General features: G+C 40.2%; 2 protein-coding genes across 5 annotated transcripts in view; both read right to left on the reverse strand.

Annotated features, from left to right (window-relative positions):
* The window catches only part of LOC129771009 (uncharacterized), a 493,902-nt gene that overhangs the window by 398,412 nt on the left and 73,646 nt on the right, over positions 1-21,844 (reverse strand). The window lies entirely within an intron of this gene.
* LOC129771014 (uncharacterized) lies at positions 4,902-5,655 on the reverse strand. Its single transcript, XM_055774246.1, has 2 exons — positions 5,405-5,655; positions 4,902-5,270 (listed from the first exon to the last, which is right to left on the reverse strand). Exons 1-2 carry the CDS (start codon positions 5,579-5,581, stop codon positions 5,091-5,093), a joined length of 357 nt encoding a protein of 118 aa, XP_055630221.1. The 5' UTR covers positions 5,582-5,655; the 3' UTR covers positions 4,902-5,090.

Consider the following 21,844-nt stretch of genomic DNA (forward strand, 5'->3'; position numbering starts at 1 on the left):
GTAAAAACATTTATTGCACCCTAAAACCTTCACATGCCGAATTTGGTTTCGTTTGCTTGATTAATTTTCGAGTAATGCAGAAATTTGTGTTTCATTTGTATGGCAGACCCCCCCCCTGAGAGAGGGGGAGGGGTCTCAAATTATCATTCCCCGGCTCCAAAAACCCCTACATACCAATTTTTATGTCGATCGGTTCAGTAGTTTCCGAGTCCATAAGAATCAGACAGACAGACAAAAATCCATTTTTATGTATATAGATGACACCCCTCCCTTCTCTGGAATGGAAAGGGGGTCCCATGAAAATAATACACATATTTCAACCAAACATATTCCAACCAAACATGACAATTAAAACTTTTCGGAAAACTCTGCGTTCTACAATTACATATTGATAAGCAAACGGCAAATTTCAGCTCAATCGGACTTAAGGGAGAGTGGCGCAAAGCGGTCAAGGTTTGAGTTTTTTTGAAAATCTAAAAATCACCCAAGGGAGAGTAAAGGAAATCGGGGTTTTCGAAATTTTTTTATGCCAAATGTTTTAAAATGGCATGAAAGGTCGAGTGTCATCTCGAAAAGTTTTTTTTGTCAAAAATCGGCAGTTATTTTTTCGGAATACGAAACGAAAAGTATGGTTTTGAGTGCCAATAAAAATAGTTATTTCGATTTTTCATTCGGAACCATCTACGAAATGTTGATTGCACAGTAAACTCGAAAATCGATTTGAAAAAAAAAATTTATACCAAATATCTTCGAGATTTACAGTTACAGGTCGGACTCGATTATATACAGACTCAGTGATTCGATTATATACAATTTTGGACTCGATTATATACAGTTTGGAAAAAAAATGTTTTTTTAATATTTCAAATATGGCTTATTTCATGAAGAAATGTAACCTTCCAACGTTAAGGTGAAGTTTAAAATTATTGTGAAGTTTTTGAAATTATTTTTGCGCGATTTTGCTTTTCAGTTGACGCCATTTCTTCCAATTTTCTAAAAAGTGACAGCGTTCCCGAGTAATGCAGAAATTTTTGTTTCATTTGCATGGCAGCCGACCTCCCCCCCCCCTTGGAGGAGGGGGAGGAGTATCTAAGCACCGTAAAAACATTTATTGCACCCTAAAACCTTCACATGCCGAATTTGGTTTCGTTTGCTTGATTAATTTTCGAGTAATGCAGAAATTTGTGTTTCATTTGTATGGCAGACCCCCCCCCTGAGAGAGGGGGAGGGGTCTCAAATTATCATTCCCCGGCTCCAAAAACCCCTACATACCAATTTTTATGTCGATCGGTTCAGTAGTTTCCGAGTCCATAAGAATCAGACAGACAGACAAAAATCCATTTTTATGTATATAGATGACACCCCTCCCTTCTCTGGAATGGAAAGGGGGTCCCATGAAAATAATACACATATTTCAACCAAACATATTCCAACCAAACATGACAATTAAAACTTTTCGGAAAACTCTGCGTTCTACAATTACATATTGATAAGCAAACGGCAAATTTCAGCTCAATCGGACTTAAGGGAGAGTGGCGCAAAGCGGTCAAGGTTTGAGTTTTTTTGAAAATCTAAAAATCACCCAAGGGAGAGTAAAGGAAATCGAGGTTTTCGAAATTTTTTTTATGCCAAATGTTTTAAAATGGCATGAAAGGTCGAGTGTCATCTCGAAAAGTTTTTTTTGTCAAAAATCGGCAGTTATTTTTTCGGAATACGAAACGAAAAGTATGGTTTTGAGTGCCAATAAAAATAGTTATTTCGATTTTTCATTCGGAACCATCTACGAAATGTTGATTGCACAGTAAACTCGAAAATCGATTTGAAAAAAAAAAATTATACCAAATGTCTTCGAGATTTACAGTTACAGGTCGGACTCGATTATATACAGACTCAGTGATTCGATTATATACAATTTTGGACTCGATTATATACAGTTTGGAAAAAAAATGTTTTTTTAATATTTCAAATATGGCTTATTTCATGAAGAAATGTAACCTTCCAACGTTAAGGTGAAGTTTAAAATTATTGTGAAGTTTTTGAAATTATTTTTGCGCGATTTTGCTTTTCAGTTGACGCCATTTCTTCCAATTTTCTAAAAAGTGACAGCGTTCCCGAGTAATGCAGAAATTTTTGTTTCATTTGCATGGCAGCCGCCCCCCCCACCCCCTAGGAGGAGGGGGAGGAGTATCTAAGCACCGTAAAAACATTTATTGCACCCTAAAACCTTCACATGCCGAATTTGGTTTCGTTTGCTTGATTAATTCTCGAGTAATGCAGAAATTTGTGTTTCATTTGTATGGCAGACCCCCCCCCCCTGAGAGAGGGGGAGGGGTCTCAAATTATCATTCCCCGGCTCCAAAAACCCCTACATACCAATTTTTATGTCGATCGGTTCAGTAGTTTCCGAGTCCATAAGAATCAGACAGACAGACAAAAATCCATTTTTATGTATATAGATGACACCCCTCCCTTCTCTGGAATGGAAAGGGGGTCCCATGAAAATAATACACATATTTCAACCAAACATATTCCAACCAAACATGACAATTGAAACTTTTCGGAAAACTCTGCGTTCTACAATTACATATTGATAAGCATTATTAGTCCATTTGATGTTTGCGCTAATCAAATTGATCTTCGTTCAAAAGTGGAAATGGATTTTAATGTAATAAAACGCACTCCTATATCGTATAATGGAATGGATCACCGAGTGTGTTGATAAGAGCAAAACTCGATAAAGGAATTGTCCGATTCATGGCTGTCTTTATTCTATCATATTTTCTGTATCAAACATTTATTCCATGTAACGGAGGAACATGTTATTTGCAAGTGGTTGAAAAATCTTGAACGAGAATTTTGTCTAAAAATAATCTGATATTATAATGATGATTCTTCTACCAAAAATCATCATTATAATATCAGATTATTTACTAGGAATTTTTTAGTAAAAGGTAAATTCAACGGGGTCGATTAGAAGATCAATCAATGAACAGTTCTGCGATTGGACTCATGAACTTGCTCAAAGTAAGAAAATGTGAATGTTTGAAGGTAACAAAAAACAAATATTGGGCGGGACGAAGTTTGCCGGGTCTGCAAGTTTTTTATATAACATACAACTTATCCTCTAGCTATAATTTATATGGCAGAACAACGTTTGCCGGGTCAGCTAGTATATTATACAAATGCTGTACTTACATAGGAGAGTAGCACATTTTCTGTTATTTTTAAGCTTATTTAGTGTAATATTAGGCTGTCAAAAAAGTCCTGCGGTATTTCCTCGAGGTGTCGTTGTAAGCGCGTAGTTCTAGTTGTATTCATTGTATCGAGTCATACTATAGCTTGTTGGAAAGGTATTTTTGCGCGCTATAATATAGTCCTAGGCAGTGTTTTGTTTGGTTAAGTCGTTCGTGAGTTATAGTGTCGCAAATATGGAGCAAAATAAAGAGAAAATCCGACATATTTTACAGTACTACTATGACAAAGGCAAAAATGCATCTCAAGCTGCCAATAAAATTTGTGCAGTTTATGGACCCGATACAGTTTCCATTTCCACCGCACAACGATGGTTTCAACGTTTTCATTCTGGTGTAGAGGTCGTCGAAGATGCGCCACGCTCCGGAAGGCCTGTCGTCGAAAATTGCGACAAAATCGCTGAATTAGCCGAGAAAGACCGGCATAGTAGCAGCCGTAGCATCGGCCAAGAGCTGGGGATAAGTCATCAAACCGTTATTAACCATTTGAAGAAGCTTGGATTCACAAAGAAGCTCGATGTATGGTTCCACACACGTTGACGCAAAAAAACATCTTTGACCGTATCGACGCATGTGAATCGCTGCTGAATCGCAACAAAATCGACCCATTTCTGAAGCGGATGGTGACTGGCAATGAAAAGTGGGTCACTTACGACAACGTGAAGCGCAAACGGTCGCGGTCGAAGCCCGCTGAAGCGGCTCAGACGGTGGCCAAGCCCTCATTAACGGTCAGGAAGGTTCTGCTGTGTGTTTGGTGGGATTGTCAAGCAATAATCTATTATGAGCTGCTTCCCTATGGCCAAACGTTCAATTCGGACCTGTACTGCCAACAACTGGACCGCTTGAAGGTAGCACTCATGAAGAAGAGGCCATCTTTGATAAACAGAGGCCGCATTGTCTTCCATCAGGACAACGCCAGGCCACACACTTCTTTGGTGACGCGCCAGAAGCTCCGGGAGCTCGGATGGGAGGTTCTTTTGCATCCGCCGCATAGTCCGGACCTTGCACCAAGTGACTACCACCTGTTTTTGTCCATGGCGAACGAGCTAGGTAGTCAGAAGTTAGCCACAAAAGAGGCCTGTGAAAATTGGCTATCCGAGTTTTTTGCCAATAAGGAAGCGAGCTTCTATAACAGGGGTATTATGAAGTTGGCATCTCGTTGGGAACAAGTCATCGAACAAAACGGCGCATATTTGACTTAAAACAGATGATTGTAACTAAATTTATGAACAAATGAAAATTCAAAAAAAATACCGCAGGACTTTTTTGACAGCCTAATATATCAGGATGTCAAAACATGTGTTAAAAATGAATTTTGGGTGTACACACCAATTTCTGATTTATGAAACTTGAATGATACAGAGCTCTACGCTCTGTAGGAGTTCTACAAGACTCCAAAACTTTACATATCGTTGAAATATAACTTCGTATTTATAAACATTTTGAAATTTGTATCATGAAGATTAAGTTTCTGAAAATCAAACTTGAATTGAAAGAATAATTTTTTTTCGAGAGAGAAACAACATTGTTTACTTTTGTTTACTCGAATGACAGTTTAGCGGGAAAAGGAAGCAGTTATCTTCAATGCTATTTTCGTTAGATTCAAGACTGTTCACATCTGTTGTTCAACCGAAAGAAGAAAAAAAACAATTTAATGGAGCAATACCACGTTTGTTTTATTTTACGATCCTTCTGCTAGTAGAATCCAAACAACAATTGAAACGAAACGCTTTCACCTTTTATTTCGCACAACTCATTTCGACACGATGACGGCTTCCCCTAAGGAAACGGTGGGCCGTTCTTTCCTACGTTTCGCAGCTGCCGCTTGGGCCGTTCGGTTTATTTGCCATAAATCTCCACCGTGAAGTTGAACCCCAAATAGGGCCGCGAGCTGAGCCTGAGGGTGGCATGTGTCTGATTGATACCGCCCGAGATGAGCGCCGCGAAACCACCGGAACCGGCTTTCAGATTATCCCGGGCCGCGATGTAGGTCACGTTCGGTGGCCTGGCCGTTTCCACCTATTTTTCGCGCCCAGTCACGGATCGCACAAACGACCAATCACGGCGGGGAAAACGATGCCATAAAACAAACAAACATTCCATTAATGGTTTCGGTCGTTATGCTTTCGAGCGGGATTCCGATCCTTACTCACCGGTGGCAGATATTGGAAAACGGTACTCTTGACCGCAACAGGAAGCGAATTGTTTACGACGACGGTGCGGTTCAGGAGACGATCACCTGCAAGTCGGCGGCCCCACTGGCTGCTGTCAGCATATATCAGCACTCCGAAGGTGAGCACCAGAACCGAAATCGACAGGAGGAATCTCATCGTGGCAATTACGGAGGCTCACTCTCTACCTCTGTTGTTTATCGGCTAATTGCCTGAACGGAAGTGAACTAATTGCTCGCCTGGGGAGTTATTTATATTGGCGAGAGTAGTTGCAATTGAATCGATAAATTTGAAACGTACTCACTGATAAGTGGTGAGTCAATGGGTTCTTCAATGGAACACTTCAGGTTATCTCAACACTTCAATATCGTTTGTACGCTGCTCTGGTTATCTTGAAATATTTAATCTGACTTTCGATGGCACAAAAACAACGGAAACAATTTGCATACATTTTGAAATATCTAACGGATTCTGTGGACTCATATTCAATCTTATTTCACAACTTTGAAAAACCTTGAACTTTCCTCCCAGCGATGGGAAGGAAAAGCAACAACAGAAAAACTTTTCACAATCCCACGAGCTGCAGAAGGTTTTCCCCAGTCGGATCCCAAATTTGGATACTTGAGAAAGTTACACTCGTTATTTGCTGCTATATGTTCTCGCAGACGATTTCGGGAAAGCACCAACGAAGAAAGTACCATCAAACTTTGTGTGCTGTTGCTTTAATATCATGCTTCATATATTCTTCCTCGAATAGCTACAATTGGCGACTTCTTCGAAGCGGAACGCCATATTCATACTCCCCAAGCCCGAGAGCGCCCGTGTGTGTGTGTGTTTATGATTGTCGCAAATATTTGACAATAATTTCGATCCACTCCCGCGTGCTTCATCCCACGCTCGAACTAAACATCTCTTTTGTTTCTTCGTACCCAACATCTGAGAGAAGCTGAAAAAATACGCACCACAAACAGAACATCAAAAAAAAAAACAAGTGCTGCTGGATACTTGAGTCGAAGTTCAACGATATCAGCATCACATCAAACGGGCAGACTGAAGCTGAGGCAGCAGCTATCGATGTCACTCGACTCACGCAAGTGGGAGGAGGACGAAAACGATCCGCTGGCAGCATAACATCATCATTACTATCATCATTACCATAATTTTGCTCGATTTCTATTCAAATATGCTTATTTGTGCTCATCAAATGAAAGCGAAGCCATTGGACACTGTAATGGCGTTCAATACTGGCGAATATACATTTCATTGGACTGTAAGCTGGTTGAAGACTAATTGAATTATACTGTAACTCAATGAAATTGCAGAAAAAATGTGGATTTCAACCTCCACGATTCTGAAGCATGGTCCATCTACGCTCTGTCCAACTTTTATAAGACCACCCTGATTAATTGCAACACAGACAGATATAATTTCAACAAGATACATTCATACATTGTTGAATGCTTAGAATAAAGGGTGTGTCACATCAAATTGCATCACGGAAAAAACGCTGTAGAAATTCGCCCAGTAGACCGATCCTTTTGAAAATTTTAGACAGTAAAATAAAAACTATTAAACAACTTTTGGCATTTTCTTTTTATTCATACTTCGAGCCCAAGCCCGTATGCTCGCACCTTCCTCTTTACCCCGTCCATAAGGTTCTGTACAACGTCAGGTTGTAGTTTTTTTGAACAGAAATCCATTTTCTCTTGAAGTCCGCCTCCGATTTGACAACTTTTGGGTTCTTCCGGAGGGCCTGCTTCATAATCGCCCAATATTTCTCTATTGGGCGAAGCTCCGGCGCGTTGGGCGGGTTCATTTCGTTTGGCACGAAGGTGACCCCGTTGGCTTCGTACCACTCCAACACGTCCTTTGAATAGTGGCACGAAGCGAGATCCGGCCAGAAGATGGTCGGGCCCTCGTGCTGCTTCAATAGTGGTAGTAAGCGCTTCTGTAGGCACTCCTTAAGGTAAACCTGCCCGTTTACCGTGCCGGTCATCACGAAGCGGGCGCTCCGCTTTCCGCAAGAGCAGATCGCTTGCACCATGTACTTTTTGGATAGTTTCTGCTTGCGAATCTCCTCCGGAACGCTGAATTTGTCCTCTGCGGAGAAAAACAACAGGCCCGGCAGCTGACGAAAGTCCGCTTTGACGTAGGTTTCGTCGTCCATTACCAGGCAATGCGGCTTCGTCAGCATTTCGGTGTACAGCTTCCGGGCTCGCGTCTTCCCCACCATGTTTTGCCTTTCGTCGCGGTTAGGAGCCTTCTGAACCTTGTATGTACGCAGGCCCTCCCGCTGCTTGGTCCGCTGGACGAATGAACTTGACAAATTCAGCTTATTGGCGACATCCCGGACCGAACTTCTCGGATCACGTCTAAACTGCTTAACTACGCGCTTGTGATCTTTTTCACTGACGGAGCATCCATTTTTGCCGTTCTTCACCTTCCGGTCGATGGTTAGGTTCTCGAAGTATCGTTTTAGTACTCTGCTGACCGTGGATTGGACGATTCCCAGCATCTTACCGATGTTCCGATGTGACAACTCCGGATTCTCGAAATGAGTGCACAGGATTAATTCACGACGCTCTTTTTCGTTCGACGACATTTTTCCAAATTAACGAAAAATTGACAGTGAAGCATGGCCAACGTGATCTATACACTCTTATCTGATTATAAGCGAAAGCTGAAGATATAATTCCTAAAAATCGTGATGCAATTTGATGTGACACACCCTTTAAAATATATTTAACGTCAATTTCGTTCAAAAGAGTTGTTCATTTATTGTGCTTAAATATGATAATGTCAGCTGTCCAGTTTCTATAAGACCATTTCAAAAATCATAAGTATTATGAATGAAAAATTCAAAACGATCGGCTGATTCACATGTCAATAATTGGCAACCTTGCCATTTTGGCTAATAACCTGTAAAATTCGTGTTGGAATACTATTTACCAAATGGTGCTGAGCCAATTTCTTGATATTTTTCCATGTTTACGAAATTGCGACCTTGAGCTCTTCAATCGTGGTGTACCGTTTTTCCTCAGTGTAGATTCTGCGTACAAGGATCCCCATAAGATTTTCAGCAGGCTTCAAATCTGGAGAGCGAGCCGACCCGTCCAAAAAATTGAGTTTTTGGTTCTTAATTCATTGCTTAGTTTCCTTGCTCATGTGAATAGTAGTATTGTTTTGCTGGAATGTGAACTTTTTGTGACGATGGCTCTGATCCCAACGTCTTCTTGGTGAAATGCATCGATTTGTCTTTCTTTTCTCTCCGTGAACAATTTACCCTTCGGCATTTTCCAGATTTATTGATCAAAACAACTAAAAGAACGGTAAAATGTAACTGGTAACTTAACACTTCAAAAATACAAAAACATTCGTTTACAATCAGCGCTTGCACACACATATATGAAAATCATGCAGCGTATGGTAGTCACCAACACCAATAAACTATAATATAAGTTGAAGCATTGTTTGTTTACAATGTACAATGGACAAGGAGATGCATTTAAATGGAAATTAGCATTTGGAGCTCGGCAGTTATTCTCTAGACAAAAACTGTCTTAGACACAGTTGTTACATATGATAGAGTGCTCATTTTTATGTAATCAAAAATAGAGTGACCAAAATTTCCGATGAAATAAAAAATATAACTTTCTTTTCTTTAGAGATAGAGGTAAACATAGTTCAACAATGTTGTTGTCCCAGTTATTTGAAACATCTTCGTAGAACAAAGTTTTTCTCTAACTCTTAAAATAATCGATATAGCGCCTTATTTGTATGTTACGTTAGGGTCACCATGAAAAAAAAATTTTTTTCGCTCTAACTTTTATATTTCAAATTCTACATGCAAACTGTCTTCGAAAGGATTTTAGAGCTTACTAATACAAATATTTTTCGATGCAGAACTTGTCGATATTTCAACTTCACTCAAAGTTATTGATATTTCTTCCCAAAAAATACGCTCTCTTCAATTGTTTGTCATTCTTTCTAGGGCAAACGTAAACAAAATTTATTGGCGGCATTTAAAAGAGCATATTTCACTCTACATGATGTGTGATCTTCAAAACTATGTTATTTTTCGTGTTCGAGTAAATTAAAATTGAAATCATGAGTTTTTGGGTAAAAATCAAACCATCAATAACTTTGAGTTGGATTAAGATATAGACAAGTTATGCATCGTTCTGCTAAGTTGCATTAGGGTGACCATGAAAAAACGTGTTTTTTCTGCTTTAACTTTTATATTTATATATATAAATATATATATATATATATATATATATATATATATATATATTTTTTTTTTAGCTAATTTTGGCTAAATTTGGCTAAAAAAATTGTAAGCGGTTGTATCTAGGACACGACGGCATTTTCGACGTAGAACTACGCAATTATATTATGCAATCCACTTGTTTACCACTTCGAATATTATTTTAGAATGCATCGGAATTTTTGAAATTACTTTTTTTTATTTGTTACTACTTCAGTAGTAAAAATTCTCATTTTAAATTCGAACAGACTGTAGATTTTCATATTAGACATATAATATGTTAATACTAGCTGACCCGGCAAACGTTGTTCTTCCATATAACAACGATGATGAATATGTTGGGTGTTAAATAAAACATAACTAATGTATTAAGTATATGTGTTTGAATGTATTAACGATCTATAAAATTAATCGGATGTGATCGATAAAGAAGAACGAATGAAACGATTTGAATGGATGCTTTTATGTTCAATGTATTTCATTTACCCATTTTGTGCCAAGCGTTCGAAAATTCGAACAGTAACTTTGATAATGTTTCATGCCTTTAGAAAGCAACCAAATGACAATGTTTTTGCACCAAAAGATAGTTTAATTTATTAGCTACCACTTACCATCTGTTTCATTCAACTTTTGTATAACTTTATTGGGCAGTAAATTCGATTTAAGGCAAGTATGCCTGGAAGGTGTATTCAATTTCAATTAAAAAAAAACAATAAAGTACATAAATATGTGAAATTTTCTACTGTATAACTTTGATAATGATGTACGGCAAAAACCATATGTTTGAGCCTCCTACAGAAAAATAACGGCCGGCGAAATAGTATTCTAAAAATCGAACGTTAGAACATTTTTTTCTGCTGAATCAACACTAACACATATGACCTCCGCAGTGCATTCCAGTCATATATTACAGCATTATCAATTGTGAATGTTTGTTAGGATTAATTAACTCAGCAAATAATATCGAAAAATGGCATTCCTGAGCGTGATAACCTTAGGTGATGGCAGTTCGTAGAATTTCGTGTGTAAAGGAGTTGGAGGAAATCAGAAATCATTCTTCCACTTGAATAGGTGTGCGATCTCATCGATGCAGAAAAGCTAAATGTTGATTCTATTCTACAGAATAATAACCTTGCAACCCTCTAGCCATTAATTTTTCCCAGCGTATTTGTACTTTGCATATTTTGGAAAATGTTCGATCTTTCGGGAAATAGATAATCGAAAACAAATACTTGTTAAGCATTGACATTACCCCCCCCCCCCCGCCCAACAATGAAAATGAAAGCAATAGCTTTAGGTTGAAAGAAAAAGTCTGCCGATAATAAGTTGAAACTACATGAAATAAGAAACATTTCGATTCTTCTAACAGTCATTTCCCGGATAATGGAAGTTCGGATAAAAATAATTCTTGAACATTGGGGTTCAAATTCCGTTTCGTTGATGGAAAATACGCCCTTGGCATGTTCATGAATTGGGAAACCAACGATACGCCAGGCAACTTCAATGGAGCTGATATATTTCTATTTCTATTATATTTCTATTTGGTACCGCGTTATTTGAAACGCGAAATTTGAATGAAAATTATCACTGGATGTTTTTTAAATACATAGAAGACAGCCCTGATCCTAACTTAACTTTTTTTTATCCATAATATAGAATAATCATCCGACACAATTTTCGTTCAAGATTGCACTTGCAGAGAACGTGTTACTTTTTCACATAGAACACATATTTGATATGGAGAGCTAATTTTTGTTTGAAATTTTTGTTTTCAAGTGTTTTTTTCCACCCGAACCATACCATTTTTGCTTCACAGAAATGGAACACGGAGCTCAATGTTATTAATGTCGAATTGCGTGGCAATGCTGCCACATTTGCACAACTTGATTAGACTTCAGTCGAACGGATTGTTAAAATACAAAATTGCAATTCATTAGGGTAATTTTGACTCGATCGGTTTTCAGAATACGGGTGAGTAGATGAACAGTTGACAGATCTGGAATTTCTGAGGAAATTAAACAATAGATTTCTTCGGGGCGTATTTTGTGAAAATGTGTATGGGGTAACCCTCGCTTCTTCCATTCAAACGAATACATTCAGTAATAGATGGGACCGAATCCAATCAGACTGAACACAGTGCTGTTATGTGATGACACCAGCGTGATTGTGATTTTGTAATTCGACCAAAGTGTGATTTGCTGTAATAATTCATTGTGCTCACTCTAGGCTTCCAACTCGCCGGCGATACGCCTGACTTTCGATTGATTAAGGTTACTTGTGCATGAAACGGACGTAGCGCCATCTGTCATTTAACAACGTTAATAAAATCGTTCTGTTTGAAAAACGAACGACGGATGAATTATTTGGATCTTGTTGATAAAAATACTGAAATAGCGTTTTTTACCCTAATCGGTATTTAATATATAGTAATCGGTATCCTAGCAGTATCGTATATAGTTTACATCCTATTCTCATGTCTACCAAGTTTTGGAGGAGTTCGGTAACAAACACCGTGACACGAGATTTTTATATATATATACTAGCTGACCCGGCAAACTTCGTCTCGCCCAAAATTTATTTTTCGTAATCACATCCACGTTTTCTTATTAAGCGCACGTTCATGGGTTCGATCGCAAAATTATTCATTGATCTTCTAATCTACCCTTTAAAATTACCTTCTACTACAACATTCCTAGTACTTCTACCAAAACTCGTCATTATAAAATCAGATGCCATACAAATGAAACACAAATTTCTGCATTACTCGAGAATTAATCAAGCCAACGAAACCAAATTTGGCATGTGGAGGTTTTAGGGTGCAATAAATGATTCTATGGTGGCTAGACACTCCTCCCCCTCTTTTAGAGTGGGCTGTCATACAAATAAAAAACAAATTTCTGCATAACTCGAAAACTAATCAAGCAAATGAAGCCAAATTTGGCATGTGAAGATTTTAGGGGGCACGAAACGTTTCTATGGTGAATAGATACTCTCCCCCCCGCCCTCTCTAAGGGGAGAAGAGGGAAGGGGTCCGATTTATTCTATCGTATTTTCTGTATCAAACATTCATTCAATATAACGGAGAAACATATGTTATTTGCAAGTGGTTGAAAAATCTTGAACGAGAATTGTGTCTGAAAAAAATCTGATATTGAAATGTGTAACCAAACGTTGGGTTAAAATAATGAATTTGGTGGGAAGCCCAACCGTGGGTTTGGACTTTACTTTTTATATTGTCAAAAAAAAAGTAAAATATTTGTCTATCTTGTCATTTGAGAAATCCAGTCCATGTCCACAATTCGTGTTTGACTCAATGTAATTTCTCAAGTAACTAAAAGGAGAAAAACGTAGTATTGGGAGTCTGTGATTACCTGTCGTAGAAAAGATGACGTATGAGTCCAATTTTTGTAAGAAACCAAATAAACAGTTAATCGCAGACCCCCAGGTTGGTGTTTCACAAAGATTTTTTTTTGTTAGTTGGTTTTGTTGTATTTATTTAGTAGTAGGAAAATAAATATATTTATTTACATATTCATTTATTTACTTGTTTATTTATTTATTTATTTATATATTTATTTATACATTCAAAGTTTATATACAATTACGTGTTTATTCATTTATATGCGGAAAGCAAGTGCTAGGTTTAACTGTCCAGGTAAAGCATGCTACCTTAAATGTTTATTTGTTAGCCATGACACCAACCGAAATCAATAGTATTAAGTTGTGTTTGTATTGTCGGAGTAGTCATCGTCTTCTCTGTCATCGCATCGAAAGGGGGACGGCTCGGTGTATGAATTGAAAACGACCCTTAGTGGAAAAATATCAGGGAACCTGAATAGGGTCGAGAGCTTCAACAGGTTGAAAGAATTTAAAAAAACGAGCAAAGAATTTGGAAAGGAAGGAAAAGTGTTGAGAGGAGAAAATTAGAGAGGATCAAGGAGTCTTTGCAAATGTCGTGTTCATCGTCCTGCCCTGCCGAAGCCGTCCTGTTCCTGTCAACGTCAGTTCCTGTCAACGTCCCGGAAGTCGACCAACGCAGCGATCGGCCGCAACCTAAACCGGTGAGATCGAGTCAAGTCGAGAAAATTTATATAATACAAATAAATTCAATGTACAGAAATCAAGTTATTTGTTAAGTTTATTTCATGTGGATTTTTTTGGTGCTGGCTAGATTTAGTTTGAGCGTAAATTTTGTTTTCCGCCGAATATTCGATGAATATTCGATGCAGTCGTTCCGGTCCTGTGTCTGCTGCTACGGAAGAGGTCTTCCAGCCTGCTCTTCAAGGCAAGAACATATCCACTTCGAACAATACGCTTCCTGATTCATCCGTCGTTCACAGATTTCCAACAGTATCTGACCAGAATACACGAAACGCGCAACATAATGACTATTTCTACAACAGGAGCAGCATAACGGTTTTCTATCAGAATGTGAGAGGACTTCGTACCAAAATTAATGACCTGTTTCTGGCTGCATCGAATACGGAGTATGATGTTATTGTTCTCACCGAAACATGGTTGAATGATGATATCCACTCCGCCCAACTATTTGGTGACTACTAGCGGTGTTTCGAAACGATCGTGACTCAATTATGACAGGGAAAAAAAGAGGAGGCGGCGTACTCATTGCGGTATCGAAGAAGTTTAGCTCTTCAAAAACAGTGGCGCAAGTTAGCGATTTAGTGGAGCATCTTTGGGTCATGGACCAGACAGTATTATTATTGTTGGAGCAGTATATTTGGCGCCAGAGCTTGCGGGTAATGCTGACATCCTCGAAAAACATCTTGAGTCCGTTTCCAGCATCACTGAATCTTTGAAACCGAGTGATTCTCATATTCTTCTTGGAGATTACAATCAACCTCACCTTGTCTGGTCGAGTTCCACTACTGAATTTCTGTATGTTGATCCTTTAGAGTCCAGATTTTCAACATCTAGCGCGTATCTCGTCGATGGAATGTCTACTATGAACCTGAAACAAATGAATGACGTCAAAAATAACAGAGGCCGTACATTGGATCTGATATTCATAAACGCAGAGGCTGTCTCCAAATGCACTGTGACAGAGGCTCCCGAATTGAAGCTGACGTGTTTCATCCTGCTGTTGTCGCTAGAATACATTTCCCAGAGCCTGTGAGTTATGATGATTCCATAGATGATGTGAGATTGGACTTTCACAAAGCAAATTTCGATGAAATTAGTCGAGCTATTGCTAGCTGCGATTGGATCCAGCTTCTTGATATTCCAGCTTCATCCAGCTTCATATTCACCAACACGCTTGTACAATTATTTCGCCGCTTTGTGTCCCCTAGGCGCCGTCGAAGTAAACCCCCATGGTCGAATCACCAGCTGCGCGAACTGAAACGCCAGAGAGCGGCTACTCTGAGAAGATATACTATTCACCGGAATCCAATAGAAAAACAACAGTTTAATGTTGCCAGTCGAAGATACCGCACTCTAAACCGGCTACTCTACTCAAGGTACGTAAAATGCAAAGAGAATGATCTCAAACGTAACCCTAAAAGTTTTTGGGCTTTTATGAATGAAAAACGCAAAACGAGCGGTCTTCCAAAATCTATGTTTCTTGATGATAGAGTAGCTGAGTCTCGTATGGGAATTTGCGATATGTTCGCTAAGCATTTTTCCAGCGTGTTTAAAGCGAATTTCATCACGGATCAAGCCATGGGCCTGGCACTAGAGAATGTACCCAGCAACGTAATTGAGATGGGAAATTTCATATTTACAGAGCAAAGCGTTCTTGACGTTGGACCTGATGGAATTCCACCGATCGTTTTAAAAAGGGTGCTGAGGCTATTGCTGCTCCGTTATCAATCATCATCAACAAGTCACTATCAGAGGGGAAGTTTCCGGAGAAATGGAAAGCATCAGTGATGTTTCCTATCCATAAAAAAGGTGAGAAACGTGACGTGTCTACGTATGGTGGCATAACCTCTCTATGCGCTGGGTCTAAGCTATTCGAGATACTTTTGAATGCTTTTCAATGCCGTCAAATCATACATCTCGCCTGATCAACATGGTTTCTTCAAAGGAAGGTCGATTAACACGAATCTGGTGGATTTTTCATCGTATTGCGTCAGGGCAATTGAGAATGGTGTACAAATCGACACTGTTTACACTGACCTGAAGGCTGCCTTTGACCGTGTGGATCATCAATTGCTGATTGCTAAGATGAAGCGATTAGGTGCTTGTTCACACTTCAGTGGATGGCTGAGTTCCTACTTAGTCAACAGGCCACTCACCGTGAAGCTCGGATCATCGCAGTCCTATACATTTACGAATTGTTCTGGAGTTCCACAAGGAAGCAACCTGGGACCGTTATTGTTTTCGATATTTTTCAATGATGTGTGCTAGCTCATCCCACCAGGTTGTCGAATTCTGTATGCGGATGATCTCAAGCTCTACTTAACAGTTAGATCCACCGAGGATTGTAAGGAACTGCAGCGACTTATTAATCAATTTGAAAGCTGGTGTTGTGTTAATCGTTTGACCATCAGCGGCCAGAAATGTTTAGTCATAACCTTCACAGGAAAAAAATCTCCAATTCACTGGGTTTACGACATTGGTGGATGCCGGATCGAGAGAGCCAGCGTTGTAAAGGACCTTGGAGTTCATCTCGATTCACAGCTCACATTCAGAGATCATTACTTTAACATAATTAATAAGGCGAACAGGGACTTAGGTTTCATAATGAGAGCTGCAAACAACTTTTGAGATCCTTACTGTCTCCGATCGCTTTACTACGCCCTTGTTCGATCTGTCCTGGAGACGGCTTCAGTGGTATGGAGTCCATATGCAAAAAATATGGAGTGGAGTGTTGATAAAAAGACTTGAAGCTGTTCAATTTCGATTCATTAAATTTGCATTGAGATTTCTACCGTGGACTAACTCGGCTGACCTACCACCGTATAAGGACCGTTGCCGTCTGCTTGGGATAGAAACTATGCATCAAAGACGTAGCTCGACAAAAGCTTTATTTGTCGCCAAAGTACTACTGGGACATACGGACTCCTCCCACATTCCTGAACAGTTTAATTTAAACGCACCGACTGTGGTCCTACGATCAAGGGAATATCTGCGAATAGAATTCAGACGAACCGAGTACGGAAGAAATGAACCGATTGTATCGATGTGTCGTGAATTTTATTATGTGTTTCATTTGTTTGATTTCTGTTGATCCGTGGATGAATTTAAGTACCGTTTGAAGCGTTTCAACTTGATGTTTTATGTTTTCGACTATTTATTTACATTTAATTATAATTTCATATTCATGTGTGTGCTCCCGTGGCCGAGTGGTTAGCGTCAAACCTAACATGCCGGGGGTTCGGGTTCGATTCCCGTTCTGGTCGGGGAAATTTTTCTTCAAAGAAATTTCCTCTGACTTGCACTGTGGTCACGCGTATTCTAAACTTGCCACTCAGAATGCATTCAAGGCGTGTTATTTGGCATAGAAATCTCAACTAAGTACTAATGAAAATGACGCAAGTAATACTACGTTGAGACAGCGGAGTTCCTCTAGGAACGTTAGTGCCATATAAGAAGAAGATATTCATGTAGACTGTAAGTCAGATGGATTAAAAAAAAACAACAACAACTCGACAAGTGCCGCTGTGTCCACCTGCTGAAGGGACAACTTACCGAATCCGGAGGCTACGAGGTCTATAACGGCGAGTTTATACAAGACATGGTTCGTGGCGAATCCTACAAATACATTGGATTTCGACAGCTCACCGGGATTCGCCACTCCGACATCAAGACGGAGCTGCGAGACAAGTTCTTGAGTCGAGTGAACTGTGTCCTGAGGACTTTCCTCAACGCGGGGAACAAGGTACGCGCGATCAACACATTCGCGGTTCCCCTGCTGACCTTCAGTTTTGGTGTAGTCAAATGGAGCAAAACTGACCTAGAGTACCTTGAGAGGAGGATGAGGAAAGCATTTAAAGAGGCCGGAATGCACCATCCTCAATTGGCACTGGAGAGAGTTTCACTGCCACGCGACAGAGGATACAGCGCTCTGCACTTGGCGCAAGCGGAGTACCAACTCAACTGCAATCTGCAGACAATGGAGGAGAAGATTGCAGCTTGGAAGCAGAAGGCAGTGCATGGTGCCGCATCTAATCTGTGGCTTACGCGTGGTGAACTCTCTTCAGTAGTAGAAGCCGACATGATAGCCATCCAGGACAGGATAATGCCGACGAGAAACTGCAGGCGGTACGTCTGGCATCAAGACGTTGATGACATTTGCCGGATGTGCCATCAACCAGGTGAAAACATAGAGCACATTATGGGAGGCTGTCCCGTTTTGGCCAACGCAGCCTACACCGAGCGCCACAACAACGTGGCCCGTATTGTTCATCGACAACTGGCGCTCCAATGTGCTCTACTGGAAGACAACGTACCAAACCACCGGTACCTGCCTGCACCTGTCCTGGAAAATGACCGTTTCAAGCTGTACTGGGATCGCACTGTTCTGACCGACCTCTCGATCCACCACAACCGCCCAGATATAATGGTTTACGACAAGAGCGACCGCAAAGTCACCATCATCGATGTCGCTATTCCACTGAACCAGAATCTGGAGGAGACCCACGGTCGCAAAATCTGCAAGTACCGACCATTGGCCGTGGAGCTCAAGGAACTGTGGGGGCTAAGGGAGGTCCCAAAAATTGTTCCAGTCGTTCTCTCTGGAACTGGAATTGTCCCGAAGACTCTTCTGGAAGCGCTAAAGGTGTTGAACATGGAGAAGGAATTGGCCGGCATCCAAAAGTCGGTCATCCTTAGCACCTGCGCGATTGTCCGACAATTTCTCGGTCAGGACTAAAACAGCACGAGCATGCAGATACGTGCATTCCGCAGAGCCTAGTCTCCCTTTGGCATTCAGAAGCCCGGGGGCAGGTGAAAATTCTGGCTAGGTTCGCTTAGTTAAGAAGTGAGATAAGTCTGCCAAAAAAAAAATTGAATTACTTGGTGGTAACTCGAATCCGATCGATCATTTCATTTTCGTGATTTCGAGCATTTCTCAAAGAGAAGACTGCTTTCGCCGACGCCCATCCTGTTGCCGTTCCGCGAAAGGTGCATCATAGCACATGATTTGTGAATTATTTCTTTGGAAAATAGTGTTTTGGCAACGTTGGAAATTTTCGAAAAGTCACCTAGCATTTATTGGTAAGGCATTGAAAAATGGCGAGGCGATTTAAAAGTTAAAGGTTTTCTAAAATATCAAAATCGTCATAAAGTCATCATCGTCATTACGTTGCCAGAACATTTATAAGAAATTTTACATTAGTGTTATCATGATGAGTTTCTTGTTCAAAAGATTCATGTAAAAAATAATATGATTACCATTCATCAATCGCTCCATTTGACACCCAAAGTCTGCTTTCTATTCGAGGAATTTTTATTTTATTTTATTATGGAAGTATACCAGGTGATACTTGCTGTCATTATTTTAAAATTATCGAATGTTAGTATTACAAGTGTTCTCGTAATTATCGGGTGTTCTTTGGTGCAAATTGAGGATATGAAGACAGCCATATTTGATGTTTTAACACTTAATTCACTTATTTCATGACAATCTAAGCAATAACAGTCCATCGCCAGTGCTCAAAGCTATACTGCAATGATGGGGACCACACGATTGAGTTGAGGTCAGTACCAGGCATCTTCGTGTGAGAACTCCGCGTCACGTAATACACGCGGGTACCGAATACGAAATAAATCAGCATCACTGCAGCTGCGAAGAAGTCGAAACAATACATCAAAATTGTGATCATGCAGAAAAAAAAACACCAAAACAACAAAATGGGAAAACGAAAAGATTCCTCCGCCGCCGTTATCTCGCATCAGGGGGCCAAAATTACGAGGGAAGCATGTTTTCCCAATTTTATCTGTTTCTCCGCTTGTTGTAATGATTGGTGGGATATTTTTCCGCTGTCTGTTTTCGAGAAGCTACCATCAATTCGACCGAGCGTAAGTTTTTACCGCCCTCACCCACTCTCCTTGTTAGGGAAGAAAATGGGAGATTGGTTGCTTTTTTTGCCGTTTTTATGTGGACGTTAGGGAAGCTTATTTCGTAGCGTTTGCCCGCCCGGAGGGGAGCGGGATGGGACGCTAATACGATTGGGCCGATGGAAAACAAGATACGCGAGGCAAGGCCGCGGAAATAAGCCCCGAAAGTATTGACAATTGAAATGCCGGGAGGATCCTGATTTATTGGTTCGATGGTGGTATTATTAGTGGTCGACCTTCGGGGAAGGTTGAAAGCCAGACGGGGAGGTCGAAATTTATTGGCTCGAGCAAAATTGCTCGATAGCTTTGCTGTCGGTTTCTAGGGATGTTACGGGATTGTGGACCTTGTTATCTACTTATTAAAAACCCCCAAAACGCCAACCAATAAAACATCGGATCCGATCCAACAAAATTGATGAAATCCTTTCTTTTCCCGGGGATTCTTCAATCAATCCATTACCGTGAAACTGCATTATTTAAATTCAATTTCCACCAGTCAATGATAATAGAGTTTTCAGCCAAATTCGATTCCAATTTACAGAGGCACCCATTCGTGCTGAAGCCACCGTCGTCTGACACTTTGAATCGCCGCAAAACCGAAATTGAATTTCCCCTTCTCAGCTCGTCTTGACACATTTTTCTTCGTGCTAAATTTACTATGTGAAACCCCCGTCCTTCGAGCGAGACAAAGGTGAACAAACCCGTCTGGTAGTCAAAAAAAAACAATCTCCACAACCTGACTAACGTCGGGGAAAGGATACCCTCGTGTCGGCCACCTAAACTGAAATACACAGCTGGAAAAGTGGCCCACAATTGCTTCCAAATTTAATATCGAGCATCGCTGCCATCGTTTCTCGAGCAATGTTTTACTCTTGTTTGCTTCCGCCATTGTCATCCATCACACACCAAAACGGGCGAGGGGAAGTAAGGGTGTGAGGGTGTAAGTCATTGTCTTTCTCGATTTGGACGCCTCCTCCTCCCACCACCCACAGATCCTTTGAACAAACAGTTATTTCAAAGCTCGAGCTCGGCGAATATGAATATTTGGAGCGCTGCGGGCGCGCAGATTCGCGTATGTCAGCATTTTCTTTTGTTTTTCGGCGGAGAAAGTAATAAAAGCGGCTGTCACACTCGTCACCAGAGGATATGTGCCACGCAGGAGCAAGGACGCGAGGAGCGAGGATAACGGAACCAAAGCGAACCGAGAGTTGATCACTCGGATTTAAAATGTGAAAAATAATTCACAGAGCAAAGCACTGTGATGGAGCGCTTTATGGATGGGAAGTCACAAACTGGGAAAATATATGTGATGTGAGTTCGAAACCGCTGAATTGAGGCTTTGCTGTGGTAACAATCGGAATGTATGCTGGAACACTCTCAGGCTGTAATGGAACACGTTTCAAGTTCGAAGATTTACGATCTTCGGTAGGATATCAATTTAAGTAATCCTATAAACGACTTGTTTACGGCCTTCATAGTCGTTTGTTGGGTACTTCAGTTAGATTTCACTGTGCCCTCGTTCATTTTGCATTATTCGAAAAATTGGTGGGTTATATCTATGATATAACCGCAAGGTTGACGTGGGACTACCTTATCTTAGTAATCATTTGTTTGTGTTGATTAAAATTTTGATTGAATGAAACAATTTCCGAATTCAATTGAATTTAATATATTTACTTTTTGAGTAAAAAGATTGTATAATGCCATGGAAGGTCAATTCATCCAATAGATTATATTCTTCGTTACAAGAAAATTTAATGACAGTCCTTTTACGTTTGGTATGATGACATCTTGGTTTTCATGTCTCTATTAGGCCTGACCTGCATTTGCAATGCCAATTTCCTCAGACACCCTGGCTTTGAAGTCTGTGTTAGGGAAACACATTTCAGTCGGAACAAAAATACCCCCGACTTTCATGTATTTGCAATGCCGATTTCTCTAACGCTGTTTGGTTTTGAAGTCTGTGTTAGGGAACACATTTCGGTGCGAACAAAAGTCCCCATACTTGCAATGCCGATTTCCCCAAGGCTGCTTGGTTTTGATGGCTGTGTTAGGAAAACCGTAAATCGGGCCAATCAAAACGAGCTAGTTAGGGCGTTTAAATAACGCTTAACATTTTAGAGTTAATCAAT

The sequence above is a fragment of the Toxorhynchites rutilus genome, chromosome 2 (genome assembly GCF_029784135.1).
Source record: "Toxorhynchites rutilus septentrionalis strain SRP chromosome 2, ASM2978413v1, whole genome shotgun sequence".
NCBI classification, from domain to species: Eukaryota; Metazoa; Arthropoda; class Insecta; order Diptera; family Culicidae; genus Toxorhynchites; species Toxorhynchites rutilus.